The following is a 17,652-nucleotide window of genomic DNA, read 5'->3' as shown; positions in this document are numbered from 1 at the left end:
TAAGTCAGCCTCTCCCCTCGCCCCAAGTCTCCCCCTTAGCCGAAAACCTCTCCTGGGGCCTTTCTTTGTGCTTCTCTCAGACAAACTATCTTCCAAATAGTCTTCTTCACCACACCCCGTTTTCAGCCTCCCTGCCCTCTGCCCAGCTTCCCATCGTTGTCCTGTCTTGCTTTAGCCTTTAAGCAACGAAATAATTTTATTGGGAAACAGAGCCATGATTAATGCCCACGCAGCATTTGCACGAACAACTTCAGGCTTTCATGTTGAAGCTAGTGGTTTTCTGACCTTGTCAGAGCATGTCTGGATTTAATGCTTCATTTTGAATACATCTCAAATGTAGGCACAATGGGAAAACATCTCAGGGCCTGCAGAGGAGTCATAGCTGCGGCTGAATTTGTTTACAGCTCGGAAATAAACCTGAAGACACTGTTGTTGTTTTTTTTTTACAGTATTTCATTTATTTTATAAAACTGGAATGCAATTAACAAAATGCTTGTGTACCTACATTAGTGTTTCAGATTGTACCAATTTAAGATAGGCAGCGTGCTACTGGACACACAAGGCTATTGCACACGAGACATGTCATACAACGTCAAATCATACATACTGTACAAAGATACATACATACTTACAAACATACATAGTTATTCATATATTCATACAAAAATCAAAGTCTGACATACTATGAAGCCGAAGGTACACAGATTGAAGCACCTCTCCATTTGAAAAAAAAAATTGGGGGAAAGGAAACATCACTGAAGCTGCCAAAGTGCTTTTCACCGTTTCTACTTGGCCATCTAAGTATAAAAGTCAATATATAGAACACTTGATGGAGAGAAGATCTTTAATTGTGTCTACAGGAAGAAGGTTAGTGTAACCCTGAACAACAGGAACCGGACAATTAAAAACAGGACTTCCTACGGCTGAAGAAAGCTGTATGTTGTAGCTCATCAGAAAATGAGGGTGAAGCTCGTCTCCCATGCTGCTTTCAAATGGGAGCAAATCCCTCTCCTCTGCGCTTGAAACCGGATCTCCCCCTATTTTATAGGGGCGTTGAGGGGTCTTTGGAAAGATGAGACGTGGTTTTGTCTTAGTTGCACGAGGCATATGGCTAGCAAATCAATCCAGGATGTTCGCAACCAATTCTTGTTCACGGCGCTATTTAAGACTTCACAGTGAGAGTGACCTACCCTGTTCATCCCACTCTCTGCTCGTCAGTGACTTGGTAACTCAAATGATGATCAATAATACTGTCAACAACGGAGCGTACGCCCCAAACACTTCATACATACATTCAGCCTTTTTTTTTTTTTCTCCCCAAGAGGAAGGCATAACCAGCGACGGCACGTTGCTGCTACGTTGCCACAACACTGTCAAGACCCCGGCCCCATTTTGTCAAAGCTGCGGGACAGCTGTCATTGAGTAAAGCTCGTCAGTGCCAACTCACTTTAGGAAATGTGCATTTCTGATTAGGCCTTCCTCTGCGGAAACTGTTAAGATACAACAGACAACAGTAAAAGCAAGAGGGACAGATTATGAGGACAAATGAGGGAAGGGGTGTTAGTGATGGAGGTTGGAGCTGGAGTATATCATACACATTTAGCGCTTACAACAGAGTTAGATTTTCATGCATTATATGTTAGCAGATTATGTAAGTTTGTTGTAGTTTATCAAATGGTTTAAACAAGGTTATATAGGGATTATATAGCCCTGGTTTTGTTGAGGGATCACTTAGTAATTTGACTTCTTTGGAGTGCTCAATGATGCTGATAAATACAGTAATCTACAAAGTGCAATCTTGCATTGACACAGTTTGTTTCTCTGAAGGGTCCAAAATGAGTCACCATCGCTTTGATATAATGCATGTTTCTCTTTTTGTCTTTTCCACAGGGGTTTACATGTTTTGAAAGAAAAACAAGTTGACAGGCATATACGTGAGAATGGTTTGCTCCATAATAATTAGTAAAAGTACCATTACAAAAGTTTTTTTTTCACATTTCTGAATGTTACCACTAATGACCTTGGTTCCCTCTTGAAACATTGAGTATTTACCCCTGCTGCATGGCTGATTGTGAATTCATACAGTTTGGATTGCAAGTCTGCATTATAGACTGTGTCTCTTTAGAGAGAAGCGCCCCGGGCTCAGTAGACCTCTTAGTCCCAGGGTGTGCTTTCTCCTCTTTTTGACATGCGTCCGTCCCACTGCAGCCTCTCCACTTGATCACATATGCGCGCGTGCTCTCTGTCTCTCTCTCTCTCTCTCTCTCTCGCTCTCTCTCTCTCTCTCTCTCACACACACACAGACCAGCCCCTCGGATGTGTTTGTCAGACGCAGGTAGTGCAGTCTTGCATGATGGGTGTGGTCTGGTGTTCATGTTTGTGGGTGCAGTGTTCCAGAGAGCTGGAGCTCTTTAGAGGGACCAGACAACGGTCAGAGGGGCGCCCGCTGTGCAGCACCCCCCAGCAACACAACACTCGCAGGAACTCTTTTCTCATGTCTTTGCTGCGCAGCGTGTAGATCACAGGGTTAAGCGCCGAGTTCAGGGTGGCGAAGCCAAAAAAGATGTCTGCTTTGGAGAGGACAGGGCAGGATTGTATCTTGCAGGATGAATCTAAGAGTAGAATGGTGAAAGCAGGCAGCCAGCACATAATGAAGACTCCCAGCACTATTGTGACAGTTTTCAAAAGGGCATAGGCTTGTGAGTTGGCCGCTTCCTGGTGGCTGGAACGGACAATCAAGTAGATCTTTACATAGAGGATGACAATAGCGAGTAGTATGAGGCTGAAAATGGTGACAACAAAGAGGATGTATATCTTGGAGTAGAGCGGCAATACAGCTGAGCATTCAGGGAGGCTGTTAATGCAGTTCCAGCCAATGATGGGGAGGCCTCCGAGCAGGATGGAGGTGACCCAGCAGGCTCCTATCAGGAGAAACATTCGGCACGTTTTGTTGGAGCCGTACACCTTGACCTTGGTGATAGCGATGTAGCGCTCTATAGCTATTGCCAGCAAGCTGAAGACCGAAGCAGCCAGAGCAATGAACGCAGTGCCCTCCCTGATGAACCACTGTACAGGCACCAGCTCAAAGGTCCTTGACCCTGATAGAAAAATGTTGGCTATGTAGGCTGAGCCTGCCAGCAGGTCGGAAAACGCCAGGTTGCCGATGAAGAAAAACATGGCTGAGTGGAACTTCTTGTTGCGGCAGACGGCAATCAGAACCAGCAGATTTTCAAGGATGATGATGGTGCAGAGGACCACGATGGCAATGTTGAGGGCAGTGAGATGTTTTTTATTCTCAATGGCTTTGTCTAGTTCCTGGGCCGTCATGTTCTTAGCAAAGGCATAGTAGGAGTGGATCAGACTCCGATTGTAGTACTGGGAATACTTGCTCTTCATGGTGACAGGGTGGCAGAGCACAGCGGCTTTACGGCAAAGATTCATTCACTCAGTGGAGTTGTGGAGAGCGTCTATACCAGTAATTATTGCCCTTAAGGAAAGGACAGGAAGAGGACTGGGAAGGAGACTGTCTGTCCCACAGTCACGTCTCAGGAGCTCTATGTGGGTCACCTGCAAAGACAGACAGAGGCCTGAGTTACTGACAGAGGAAATGTCACATTATTTAAATAAACAGACACAATGCAAACATACACTTTTAGCAAAGCGACCTGCTTGCAAATGCAAGCCTAAAGCAAAACACAGTATCCAGGCAACAACCTGTTCCTCAGCCTGTGAAGTGGAAGCTAAACATTTATTTTTTTTTGGAATTTACTTGAAGAAGGCTCCATGGTAATGACCCACAGTCAAAGCCAGAAGGAAATGAAATTAACTTTAAAATAAGCTTCAGAATAGGGACTTCTTTTATCAGAAGTCTCGTACATACCCCAACAGATTCAAAATAAGAAGTTGACATTGACATTTAAACACATACGATCACATGACACAAGAGAATGACCTGAAAACGAGTTGCAACTCTTGCAGTTTGTTGAGGTCTGGAAGGAAGGGAAAGTAATAATCCTGTGGTTAACAGCGACTTTGTGTGTTATCGTAAAAAATACTCTGGAAGAAAACTTAAATCCTCTCAGAGGTATAATAACGCGCAAAGGTCTTAACTTTTTTTTGGATGGGGAACCTGAACAGACGGAGATCATCTTCAGGTAAAAGAATAAAAGCTACGTGAGTGCAGGTGCTTAGACGAAGGGCAGCGCTCTCACTCTGAATGGGACATTCCACTAACCCCGTTCGAGAGCTCGGCTGTCAACACATGGCATTGTTGTGGTAAGCGAACCATTCCACCTCAGTGAGCTACCTCTTGAAACTTCAGCATAGCTTGTGGATCAGGCAGACCACTTCATCCCGACCTACCCAACCAGCCCGTTCAAAAGAGCCAACAGCAAATCAAATAGATACCCGAGAGGAAGAGGGGGTGAAAAGCCCTGAAAGACTTGATTGTAGAGTATCAGTGCGTTGCAAGTTTACAAACTCGGTCAGGTAATTCTCACTGTAGTAATGAATCTGATTTCTTTGTGTTCAGACAGATTAATTACTAGTGTGAAACCAAAGTGGGAAACCTTTTTTTTTTGACCCACCTAAAGAAATTAACTAAGATTTTAACATGTGAACTACCAACCTGGGGTCAAATTACTCTTTTCAAGGAGAAACCTAAAAACCAAACAAAACTAAATGGGCTGCAGCTACAGGGCTGGAAACAAAGGAAAGTTGGAGGCTCTGGAAATCTAATTAGAGGTGGAGCTGGTGTATTAAACCTGTCTAAAGTAACAGGATCCTTCTGCAGGCCAGCTCTTAAGGTAATTCAACACTGATGCTTCCCTGTCTTGGCCGGCCTGGACGGCAACAGCCACTCACGAAAAAAAAAAAAAAAATTGTGGAAACCAGGCCTGGATCTCTTCTCCCCTAACCTGAGAGACTAAAAAGATAAAGACGGAGCGAGACAAAGCCAGACAGCGAGCATGCATGTGGAACGGCATCTGGACACAATGGCAGGAATCTGAGACATCACCGTGACGCGCGCGCACGCATATACACGAACCCGTCGACGTGATGTTGTTGCACCACGGGATTTTACACATGCATGAAATCTTTCATCACACACACACACAGCTATTTGTGACCAAGTTTACAATTGATACTACACAAAAAACCAAAAGAACCAGAAGAGTTTCACATGAGCAGAATAAAAATAAATTCTAAAAATAAACTATTTTCTACTGAAAAAAAAAAATAAATAAAAAACACTACCTACTGAGTAATACAGGAAGCATCTTGTGCTTTAGTCTTTGTCAACACAAAAGCATGATAGAGCACTGGTGCGTTTGTTTTAGTATTGAGACATGACTGTGAGTCAGTTTCCTTTATGTGTTGTGTTTGTGATCTAATACCGTCTTAAATTTTGACCTTAAGAAATACCCCTCAGATTATAATAATTAAAAAAAACACTTATACTGAAACTAAAAACAGTGAAAAGTCAACTAAAAAAAGCAAACCCACTCTGGAAGGTTGCAGTTGTCTGCATGCAGGCAGGTTAAGCACAGAGCTGCTATTGGCTGCCAGTAATAACCAGAGTACTGCTTCCTCAAGCAGGAACAAAGAACAATAGTCTCCTTCAGTGTGCATAGCATTGGCCTTCAGTCTTAATAATAGGACAGCGTACTTCCATTTGGCTGCAGCAACGGTATCATAGCAGAAATTTATTTACAGCTGAGCACTCCCTTATCGAAGCACCGTATCAGGACGGCTCATCTCCTCCCTATCCGTTTTAGCTCCATTAATAGACACAAATTGGAGGCTTGAGCTTGAGCACGTGAGCCAGCTGCGCCGAGGTGATTGCATTAGCTTGTATTATTTCTGCTTATAATGATTTTATTCACCCAAGAGACCATTCCTGTAAGTCCACAGTCTCCTGTCTGCTCAGGCAAAATCAGACAGGTTTTTGCTTTGTTTCAGCTCGGGCTTTCTCTAAAACCCTGCCAGTTTTTTTTATTTTTTATTTATTTTTTTATTTTTTTCCGGGACAGTTCTCTTCCCATCTATTGTGCAGACAACTCGAGGTCCTCCTGTCACCAAGGAGTCTTTGGCATCTGTCATCAAGGGATTTCACTGCATGTGGGAAACCTGACAAGCTGGTTTGCCTACAGGCCTGTCTAGTAGCGGCCCGGCCCCGGCCCTGCCCCTCCACCTGCCATGTGCCGCTCAGGTGTTTCCACGGTGATTGGTCAGCAGCGGTGCAGGTGCAGACTTCCTGCGGCCTAACCCCTCCCCTCCCGTGCCCTGCACTCAACCCAAACCCAGACATCGCTGTCACACTCCACGACAGACTTAACACATCGACCGAAGTGTTGTCATGCCACGGCGACCAAGGATTCTCTTCCTGACAGTGCAATGGGTAAAAATAAAGCAACAACCCCTTAAAAAAAAATAAAATAATAAATGCATTACAGTATGTCAGTGCAGTTTAACTGTTCAGAAATTAACCATTTAATGTCATATTAATATTAGGTAGGAAGGGTTAAAAACATATGCAACACCTGAATACAATTTATTTATTTATTTAAAATAATTTTAAAATATTAGAATCTTAATCATATGCTCAAAATTATATTTAAATACTTGTCTTGTGCACCAGATACTTGCAGGCATTTGTATGTTCAATGCAACTCTGTATTTATTAAGCTCTATCTAAACCTAACTGCACGTTTAAGTACGTGTAAATGCATACATCTGGACAACATGTATAAGAATCTATATGCAATGTGAATTGTTTCAATGTAAAATACATAGTTTACAAATCTGCAGATTCACGCCTACGTGCGTGTCTTGCATATACTGTGAAAACTGGAGTCACGTATAGTTGTTAGTTACTTAATGCAACATACAGCGTTTTCCGTGAGAGAAGCAGAGGTGAGAAATGCCGAGAGTATCTGGTTAATCTGGTGGAAGTAGTGCGATGTAGGTGAAGGTGTAGAGGGGTTTCAGAGAGACAACATGTTCCGTCTGGATTTCACAGAAAAGCTAAAACAAGGTTAGAGGTAACGATGACAGAAGCAGCTGCGGATATAGGACGCTAAAAACACGTTGCACAGAGACAAAGGAAGCCAAGGCCCGGCACCTGAGACAGGATATCCTATTAGAAAGATTTGATTACAATCATCACGAAAACTGTTTCTCATTAACTGTCGGAACTTATGCAAACAAATCTTAATAAGGCCTACAACCTACGCACGATTTTGTGACTTTCACAGCTCTGCTTGCTTTTAAGACGCATTTTTGTATGGCCATTTTTATAACGTGGAAAAGATAACTGAAAATATGGGTGCTGCTGAAAGGCGATCTCTTGTTTTCTTCTAATCCTGAGAAGTTCTCCTCTCCATCACGGCACTGACGGCTGCACAAAAGCCTCAGGTGCTTTGTTTTTTCTTTTCAAAAACACCTGATAAGCCCAAATTAGCAGAGCGTCTGCTCACCAAAAACCAAAAAAACCAAGGCAACGGCGCCCCATTAGCACCTGCTACGTGTTCCACTTTACTAAAAACCTGGCTCCTCTTTCTCTGGGGGGGGGGGAAGCACTTAGAACAAAAACAGAGCTCACAATCCTTCCCATCGCTTCCATCCGTTCACACACTGTTACTCACGCGTGCAATCTTCCACTATCATCATTTCAGATAGGAGCAAGCTGGGACAGTTAGTTTACATTTGCATCTTATCTGGATCCTATTTAAATTGTGTTCCGTGTTCGTTTACTGGTGATATTCGCACAGTGTGTATGTGCTGCTGCTGAGCTGTTTGCGGTCTGACACATCCTGTAACGCTCTCTCCAACTCCTCCATACAACTGCAACAAAGCACAAATCCAGACTCGTAGCATTTGAAAAAGGCAGCAGTGTGAGCGACCGTAAAAGAATGTAAATATGTACCTTTTCCTGTTTAAGATTTAATGGATTCCTGCCCCCTCTGTGAGACACGAGGCTTTTCTTCTTCCAGTAATCTCTCCTCAGTTTCTTGAACAGCCACAAAGTTATCCATCGCACACACAGAAAGCCTCTGATTTGTTCTTTCCTGTTCATTACTATCACTGTTTATCTTCTCTGTGAGAGCACTTTGAGGCAAATATAAGCAAGGTCAGTCTACATCTTTCTTCTTCCACCCACCCCTGGTGTCCGAGCATCCTGTAACTGGCCTGAGGACGGATTGTCCGGGGCTTTTTGAAGTGACACATTATGTTCATCACTGTATTTATTTGCTCCTCCATGCTGGAGATGCAACTTTGTGAAGGGCAGAGTTTCCCCGGAGGAAAATTACACAGACAAGTAGAAATTCTCACCAGCGATGTGTTGGCACGTTGGGTAGCAGGCAGATAGCACAATTGCCACCGCAAGGTTTCACCGCTGCTACCACAGAAGCTCGAAGGAAGTGACTGAACTGGCAGATGTATGTTTATAAAACTCCTGCAGTCATTCAGGAGTTTCCATTTGTTAAACCTTTTGACATTTATGTCTTTACACTGACAGCTCAGTGCGTTGTTTTTGCTTTGCGCAACCAGAAAGCACAGGGATTGGACTGTGTCCTGCTGGTCCACTGGCAGGTGGCTGCACTGTCTCTTTGCCACTCTATCTATCAATCCTGAGCCCCAGGCTTTTTCTGTGTAAAATCTTTTTTTTTGCATCAGCACGGTATTGATTGCTCAGTGGCAGTTTCCGGGAAAACGCATTCACTTTTCCACGATCACTGAAACAGGAACGAGGTGGATTTATGTTGTAACCACGATACGAGTGATCTCACTACACTATAGTCACGCAAAGTGACTATTCTGCAGGTTCGAAAGCAGAACAATACTTATTTAGTCACGACAACCTTATCTCTGTCATGGGCCACAGTGTAGACAAGCTCAGTGATAAGGGCAATGCCAAAAACAGTGAGCATAAAGATAGCTATGATATGGGAATAACATTCAACAAAATACGCGAGGTCAAATTACACTTTTTAACCTCAGCTTTCTACAAAGCAGAGCAGCTGTTACCCAATGTAGAAATGACTTCAAAACCTCAAAACTCAACCAATTGCTAGATATTCACAGCACAAAGTCACACCGCCCCAGGCCGAGCCACAAGTGTTAAGCGTGCAAACCCTCTTTAGACATATATTTGACGTGCTATAAGCAGCTGTTTACTCGTGTTTGAAGACAGGATATCGAGGTAGCGGAATCCGCGGAGACAGAGAGGCTGACACGTTCTGGCAGTGATTTCCCACAATGCACTCAAGGGGACGAGAGCAAAGACAGTACGTGCTCATGGTGGAGGGGTGAAACGCTGTCAAATGGATCTGCGGTTTTGAAACACCAGAAGTTCAGAAAAAGTCACCAGATGAAGAAAAACGAAAGGTTTTGGGGGGGAAGTGCAGACGAGACAAAGGCTTGATCGACAGGCGCAGCAGTCTGGAAAATATGAGATTGGGGGCTGAAACATCTCTAAGAGGAAGTGAGAGGAGCCAACTAATTTAACAACAACCAAAACAAACTGGTAGCAAATATTTTTAATACTAGCCGACCTAGATCACATAAAACGACAACAACAAAAAACAACAGAACGCACAAAAAAACAGAAGTATTTATGACAGAATCAGTCCGTGTCCTACCTGCATCACGGCGCTGATTGAGAGGCAAAGAACAAAGAAGTTCCTTATTATTGACACATTAAACGGTTCCTTCTTGTGTTTTCACACATGGTACGTGGTTTCATTTTAACACCATCAACCAGACCTTCCCCTCTCTTTGTTGGCTATTATTAACACAGCCACGTGTCATTAAAATATAAGCTGCTAGATACTGGGAGAAAGGTTGTCCCCAATATATCGTATAATTAGGGATTACCCTTTCGCTCGTCAGACAGTTTGACAGTTTGAGCACAGCCTCTTCTGAGGGTCCCAGTCTGTCAGCACAGTTAAGTCTGGAACAAAATGAACGTTTTATTCCTCGTTTTCATATAGCGAAGGTGTTATTCTCTAAGTCAGCTCAGTAAAGTTGTGTTGCTTTATTTATCACAGCTGTTCAATGTGTTGTTGGGTTCCTGGAATAACAGTGAGGGGAACTGAAGACAAAGAGCTGTGTATAAAGAAGGGCATCATACAGCCTCAGGAACCATACCCCCCCCCCCCCCCCCCCCCCCCACACACACACACACACACACTCCACCACCCCCTCTTCACTCCACTCTAATTCTCTTCTCTTCGCTGCCCCAATAGGGGGCGGGGAATCTCCGAAGGTGGCGCCTGAGAGGCAGTTACTGTAATACATTCACCCTCATTCCTGTCAACTTAAGTTATGTTTCAAGATTATTCATTTTTGTTTTTATATCGCTCTATTTTGCATATTTCTTCTTTATGCCCACTCCCCAGTCTGCTGAACCACATCATCCCCAGCCTATCACCCACCCCCCTTGCCTCATATATTTTCAACTTCACCACAGAGATCAAAAGACCACAAAGGGGTGATTAAATGCACATCAAGGCGTTTTTTATTTAACTCACATCTGAAGCCGACATGTTCATGTAGCCCCCCATTTAAGACTTCATTACAACACATACAGTGCAATCAGCTTTCAGTTCAGGAAAGTCTGGGGCTCTACGCCGAGAGACCACAAACTCAGACACAGTGTGTCATGTGTCGCGCATTGTCATGGATGACAAATATATAACCGTTACGACCCTTGTTATGAAACATGAAGACAAGTCATTTACATAAAGGATGTGAATCTGCTGTGCAAAATGTCCCAAGATTTGCTCGATATGAAAAAGTCATACATCATTTGCAGAATTCAAGAGGTAACCCACAAGTGTGACCAACATTTTGTCGCATTTTGTTGGATTTGCAGCTGTTCGTGCTAAAGCTAACCACAAGACACTCTTTTTAGACACGTAGGGCTAGTACATCGAGTGCGATATCAGCACATCGTCGCCACATTCATTTTTTATTTTCGGGTTGATTTGTAAAGGCAGCTGCAGCTATCTGCAGTGTACACTGGCTTGTGAGGTGCAGAAAAGGAAATTAAGTTACAGTATGTCTAGCCGCCCTGATTCAGAAACCTCATGTCTAATGGCTGAGTTGTTCTTGATTCAGATTTCAGTCCCTCCCATGACACTTACCAAGTTCTTGCCTTTACAGTGAGGTCTCTCCTAATGAATGGTTTTCAGTTCTCTTCAGGTATCTATTGTCCCACCTCCCTGCTCCTATTCTACTCTATTGCCAGGCCTTGAACTCCACCCCTTCTCATGTTTTCTTGCTTCATAGGGAAATTACGGGGATGCCGTGAGAGAACTTGCGATTATTCGTTGCATATGGCGTGCCAGCGAACACGAGACGAGAGGGCATACATCGGTTCACACCTGCCATGTCTGTGACACTCGTGTTAGCCGCACTGGCACTGCAGTGATTCGGAGCGCTGAACATCTCTACGGCGATAGGACAGCACAGCAGAATAGGAAAGGGTGCTGTTGAGGTGATAAAGCAGAGCACTCCACAGTGGAAAATGATAACGTCTGCACAGGCCAACAAGCAGGGGCACAAAGCCACCCTGATTGCTTTTGCCTAGCACCCACTGATAAGATGATATATTGATGGAGGGCTTCCATTTCTCCCCATGGCCCTGTATAGAAAAACAACTCCAGACTGCTCTGGCAAACCCAGATCCATTAAGCTCAGCTCTGTTGTTGGAGAAAAACACGGTTGCCTGGAGATTGAACATTGTTGTGTCCACACAGTCCTCAGTCGTATCCCGGCATTTTATACAATTTAAGACTTTGTTGCTTTGAAGAGAAATTGTTTCTTGAAAAACGAGCGGAAGGTTAAAAAAAAAAAAAAAAGGTGAAAAAAAATATTCGTGCAGGGCCAACGTAATTACAATCTGTGTTTAAAAGGCTTGTGATTGTGTGCATGGAGTGAGTAAAATTGAAAGTCTGACAGTTTTAGAGATCTCGGTATGTAAATGAAATAACAAACAGGATACTACGGCTGCGGTTGTGCCATTCGTATTAAGGGGAATGCCGTGACTCAGGCTCATCTAAAATAGACATGTTTGAGCAGTTGTCATTTAAGTAAACAACATCCACTTCCACTCAGTCGGTCTGTTCTAACTGAACTGTCTGGCCTCTATCGTGACCCGGCTTGTGTTCGGCTGTAAGTTAATTCCGTCATGGAAATACTTAAGCTGAGGCCTTTGCAGGATAAACAACCTTAATAGCGATTTCTAACGTGCCTCACGGTTTCGTCTTATTTTTATAAGTCCGTCAGTGATTAGAAAATCCAACGAGTAAAAGAGCTAGTCAGAATGAAAGACTTTCAGTTCCAGACAAAATGAATGGCTCCAACAGGCTCTCACTGGCTGCATGGGGCAATTTAGAATCCAAGAAAACCGTCTCCAGCTTACTTCTGGATCTGGGGAGGTGGGGTGTTGAAGTAATCATGCTGAGTTTTCCAGCTGCACAAACAAAGCTGACTGGATAACAAAGACTTCCAAGAGGGGAGAAAAAAGAGGAGGTGGAGGAGGTCTCCAAAACCACAGCATCTTCATGTGTACCTGCTCCAACATTTCCCGAGAGCAAGCCCTGAAAGTGACCAAAAAAAACCCCGAAAACCGCAACATGACCACACTGATTAAGCCTGCCGCGGCAACAGACAACATGAGGTCGCTCCGATTCAGTTCATAAATCAAACTGCATGACCTAAAGGGAGGTCGCAAAGTGCCGCCTATCCCATCCAAAGCCGCAGCAGTAACCAGACGCCCCTGTAGTCAATCTACTTTTCATTGTCTTGTGAAAGACGTTATAATGTTGCTGTCTGCGAAGCGACGCAGTGCAGCGAAAAGGGCGAATCTGAAAACAATTTTCTGCACTACTTCCAACTGGCAGCGTTTTGAAACACGGGCTGGTCCAAGCTTGAAATGCGGGAGAAGAAGAACATACTTATCCCCACACCAGAAAGCATCAGGAAATCCTGGCATGCTGCTACAAGCATCAGTGCCTGGTCATGGGGATCGTGTAGTTTGTCCAAGTCCCTCAAGTGGAAAAGGAATGTAACAGGAGACTTTAAAGCTAATGTGTTCTTTCACTGAGTGAAACACCTTCCTCAGATAGTCGGAGTCACCGACCTCAGATAGTCGGAGTCACCGACTATCTGATTTTTTATTTATTTATTTTTTTTAACAACTCAGAAAGGTTGCTTTAAAAAAGAGATAAAAAGAGCAAGTAAGTGTGTGTGCGTGTGAGAGTATGTGTGTGTGTTTCTCTACCTGTCAACACAGAGCAAGCGCGTCCCATTATCAGGTGTGTTTACAAAATGAGTAAAAAGCAAAGGACGGCACATTTATTTCTCTGATCTGAGACAGCCCCAGCTCCTGGCTGTGAATCAGCAAGTACACGCTGTCAGCTGTGTGTTGTGACTTGCGCCTCAGCAGCTCGCGAACAGAAGGCGTTTATTTTGTTCCAGCTGCCACACCCAGGGAAAGTGTTTTTCTGCAAAGGGGAGTACCAGCTACAATTCTTTACCGTCTGCGGAGCCCACATGGTCCACACACCACTATTAATATCAAAGAGGAATCACAAAGGAAACATAAGAACACACGCATTGTCTCCTGTTATCTGCCACCGCTCCTATTCTTTTTTTAAACAGTATGTATGTATGCATTGACCTCTGACTGGTTTCATTTAAACAGGTAAAAGACAAGGCGCCTCTGGCAGGTCAGCCCTCTGATCTTCCAGTTTTGTTACCCATCCGATCCGGCTGAATAAAGTGGTGAGCACAGACAACAAAAGAGAAGTCAGCTTCCCCAAGGAAAAGCCTTCTCCCCGCTTCCTATAAGCAGACCGCTCCCAGGCCAGAGCTGAAACCTGAGCATCCTTCAGGGATCGCCACCACCCACCCACCCATTCCCGCTTTCAACCCCCTAGTGACCCGTAAAAAAAAAAAAAAAAAACAAGTCCCACAAATCTAGTTCCCACCACAGAATTACCATTAATTTATTTATCCGCCTGTTCACTTATAGATCTATTTGTTTATTCAGCTCATCTATTTGTCTTCATTTCTCACGCTATCTTCAGCAGCCCCATTGAGAAAGGTCCAATTACGGCAGCCATCTTGTAGAAGTACACAGTGAGCCGGTTCAGCAGCACACAGATTCTGAGCTCATGATGTAATGGGCTGAGTTAATATAATATAGGCTGCTAAGTCTAATACCATGTGTGCCCGATGTCCGTAGCCAAAGACTGCATGTACCTTGATGCCAATAAGTTGACACTCTTTACAGCAACCATAGGTTACGCACGTCAGCGATGAATAGGGTGAAGGAGCGAGTGAAGAAGCGTGGCAGTGACCCTGCCTGGTGCTGTGTTGTTCAGGTGCAATGAGCCATGCGGTCACATGTGTCAAACACAGATGGACGTGTGTCTGTGTACACCCCGTCTCCAGCCGGTCCAAGACATGCTGAGAGGAAAAGCACCCGAGTCCATGAGTCCATTAGTGGTCATGCACGCCCCAAACAAACCAAGCAGCTCTTGCACCATCCTAGCATCAATGGACCTGCTGACAGGGCCTTCAACACCTGATAGTCCTGTCCTCTATGCTGCAGACCGTGCTTCCTCTTCACCCCTTACTGCTGGTGTTATCACAGTAAGATGTTTGCTAGTCTTGACTCCAAGCGCTTTGTAGCTTCTTTCTGCATTTTAGAGTCGCTGGTTTCACACCTTCATACCTCAGCTGGAGCTCGAGATAAAACGATCACATGTCTGTGCAGGTCAGACAGTCTGCTAATGAGCGCCGCCACAGAGAGCAAACTGAACCAGACCAAGCACAGGATAGAGGATGATGGATGGAGGCTTTTATCTGGGCAATAAACATTAGTTCCTCTACCTTATCACCTTATCTCTCTGTGACTTGAGGATTCTCCCAGGATGCCTACTGGACTGCTGACACCTATGCATCCTCCTTTTGGAAAGAACCAAACACCATGTGCTGTTCAGTACGTTCTTTGTGTGGCGACAAAGACCTCAGCTAGGCCGACTTTAAAATGAGTTTCAGTTTGCAAATAACATCAATCATGCAAATGTTGCTCTCTGATTGTTGGGACCGTGCGAGGTAAAGCTCTGGACTGGTTTCCTCTGAGGAACTCCGCGTGGGATTAACTCCGGTACACGGGGATAATGGGAGCTTTTGTCTTATTAATACATCCTCTCAATACAATGCCTTCTTTAGAGTGACGGATGAACAAGCCTCAACAACATCGGAGAGGTCAGAGCGGGGCGGGGTGAGGGGTGCACAGCAGGCTGCGCAACGGCTCCAAGGAACCCAGTTGTGATTGTGTGCGAGGCCCCTGCGCGCCCGTGGTGCACGCAGCCCATCTCAGCCGCCAACAACGGCTATACAGTTTACATATGGTACCCCAGACTGCGCTCCTCAACACCAACACCGCTGCCACCACCACAACCAACCACCCCCCCCCCTTCCTCCTCCTCCTCCTCCTCCACTGCTGTAGCCATGCGAGTTAATATTTACCACTGCGCAATATTACTCATTAAAACGATTGTTTAACAGATGCCACTGTCACACGGGGTCCAAATATTCACTGTAGCCCGTGGGCGCGACAGTTTTTCCGCTTGTGCTAAATATCAGAGCAGATTTGCATATATGCTGTATGAATTCGTGACTCAATACTTTTGTCTAGTCTCTGCGCGCTTGGATGATCGCTAATGCACCAAGGAGAACACCCAAACAGTTTTTTTTATTATTATTACTTTAATTAATCCCTGTTTTAAACACTAAACAGTTAACACTTTAGTGTCTTGTCAGTAGTTCCAGAGATATAGATCCTTTTGTTAGGTTCCTGAAACGCATGCGGTCACACAAACAGTAGCCTAGTATAGTTGCCCTTACTTACCCCATGAGAGATATCGTGGAGACCGGCGAAAAGACTGTCGGATAAATATTTGTCACCAAACGTCCTCACATGTGGTCACCAGTATCTGTGAATGCTGCCTCAGGGTTCAGCGCTCCCCTCTTCTTCTCCTCCGGGGTTGTGAAGCAGCGATGACAATCAAAACTTTGGCGGAGCGCTAGACGGCGTGTCTCGTCTAGTCGCTGGTAAATCCATAACTGAGTGAATCGCAGAAAAAAAAAACCCCGCCGCGCTGCAACCAAACGAGAAGCGATACCAGCCAACACTGGGGGGGACGTTTAAAATGAGTAAGGGTTGCACTTTCTCTTTTGTCCTTCTACTCCATCTGACTGTCGTGCCGCTCTCCGGGAACAACAGCTCGTCGGGAGGCGCGCGCACACTGTACGCGCTCACACACCCACACACGCAGGGACACGCACGAGAGGCAGCGCGTGGAGTGAGAGCAACCGTCATTAAAAAAAAAAAAAAAAAAAAAAAACCACGCGGAGTCGCGACTCTCTTTCTGTCGAAATACAACAACGGTGCGGATCTGTGGGCGGTAATTAACATGGACATGGAAGGTACTTTTGAAGCCCAGTGGACGTGTTCCCCACGCTGCAAAATGAAGTCCAGATGTTAAACCTCCTCACTTCCTCTCTCTCTCTCTCTCGGGCAGATCCCAGCATGAACCCAAGTTACAACTCATCGCGGCCCCGTTTCCCCTTGAGAGAGGCAGAGCTGGATGGCAGCGAAATCATTTGTTTTTCTCCTTTCCCGTTTTCATTTGTTGACTCATAGCTGTCATTTTCCTGTTTTCCCCTCAGGTGTGCGTGGATACAGCCTAGGTGTAATAAGGAAGGAGGGCAAGGCAGTAAGGTAAGTCAGGGCTTGTTAGTCATCCAGGCTGTGCCTTGGCAGGTGCTGGTTCCTGTGAAAGAGACTCTATCCAGTCCCAGAGGAGGTAATAATGTCTTCAGGGCTATTATGTTGAAAGTCAGAGTCATCCCTAGTGGGCATGATGTCATGTGTCTGTGGAAAAATAAGGAGCTGCAAAGTGTTATCATAGATATTTAGCTTACAAAACATCCCATTTATGTATGGAGAGAGAGATTTTGTCTTCCGCTTTAAGGTGAATAAATACACGTTTTGCCCTCCAAAATGGAGAGGCATTTCTTGTGGGAACGTGTGTGAAGAAAAGCGGAAATGCTTTGGCGAAAACAGCTGTGCGACTCTGAGTGTAACTTTGATATGTTTTTCCCCTAAATGTGACCGCAATCCAAAAGACAGGAAGGCGGTGGCACTTCTTCAAAAGCACACGCGCCAGCTTCTCTGCCCCGTGTCGTGTACCTGGCTCGATTGACGTCAGCGCACCTCACTGCTCCTCACACTTCCCACCTAGGAAGAATGAAACAACCCTAGAGACGCGACAAAAGTTTCAACATGACTCTCTTGGCCCTTCTGGGCTCTTCCAGTCTGTTTCAACTACTTTGACTCATGTCTGCTGCTGCTTACTAGGGGGAGAGAAAGATTGTGTAATCCCCTCTTACCACGTCGATCCCTGCCTCCCCCGCAGTAAATGTGGAAAGTACTCTTTCTAAAGAAAAGGAAGAAGGGCTTGTGACAAAAAAGATCAGCTTTGTGACACTTCTGTTGGCAAATGTTTTCGACTCGCAACCACAGGATGTGTAGCCAACGTTAAACGGTTTAACGGCGCATCAGAAGTC

At 44.9% G+C, this 17,652-nt stretch overlaps 1 protein-coding gene across 1 annotated transcript; it reads right to left on the bottom strand.

Moving 5' to 3' along the window:
* Positions 1-332: 332 nt before the first annotated feature.
* Positions 333-17,221, bottom strand: s1pr2 (sphingosine-1-phosphate receptor 2). The gene is made up of 2 exons (XM_084571055.1): positions 15,932-17,221; positions 333-3,567 (listed from the first exon to the last, which is right to left on the bottom strand). Exon 2 carries the CDS (start codon positions 3,439-3,441, stop codon positions 2,326-2,328), a length of 1,116 nt encoding a protein of 371 aa, XP_084427181.1. The 5' UTR covers positions 3,442-3,567; positions 15,932-17,221; the 3' UTR covers positions 333-2,325.
* Between the last annotated feature and the right edge of the window lie 431 nt (positions 17,222-17,652).

Source organism: Chelon labrosus (genome assembly GCF_963514085.1).
Source record: "Chelon labrosus genome assembly, chromosome: 21".
Lineage (NCBI taxonomy): Eukaryota > Metazoa > Chordata > Actinopteri > Mugiliformes > Mugilidae > Chelon > Chelon labrosus.
Note: the sequence above shows the minus strand (reverse complement) of the source record. Positions and strands in the feature narration are given on the sequence as shown.

Coding starts and splice junctions, on each gene's coding strand:
- s1pr2 (XM_084571055.1), bottom strand. CDS start 3,441: ATGAATCTTTGCCGTAAAGCCGCTGTGCTCTGCCACCCTGTCACCATG.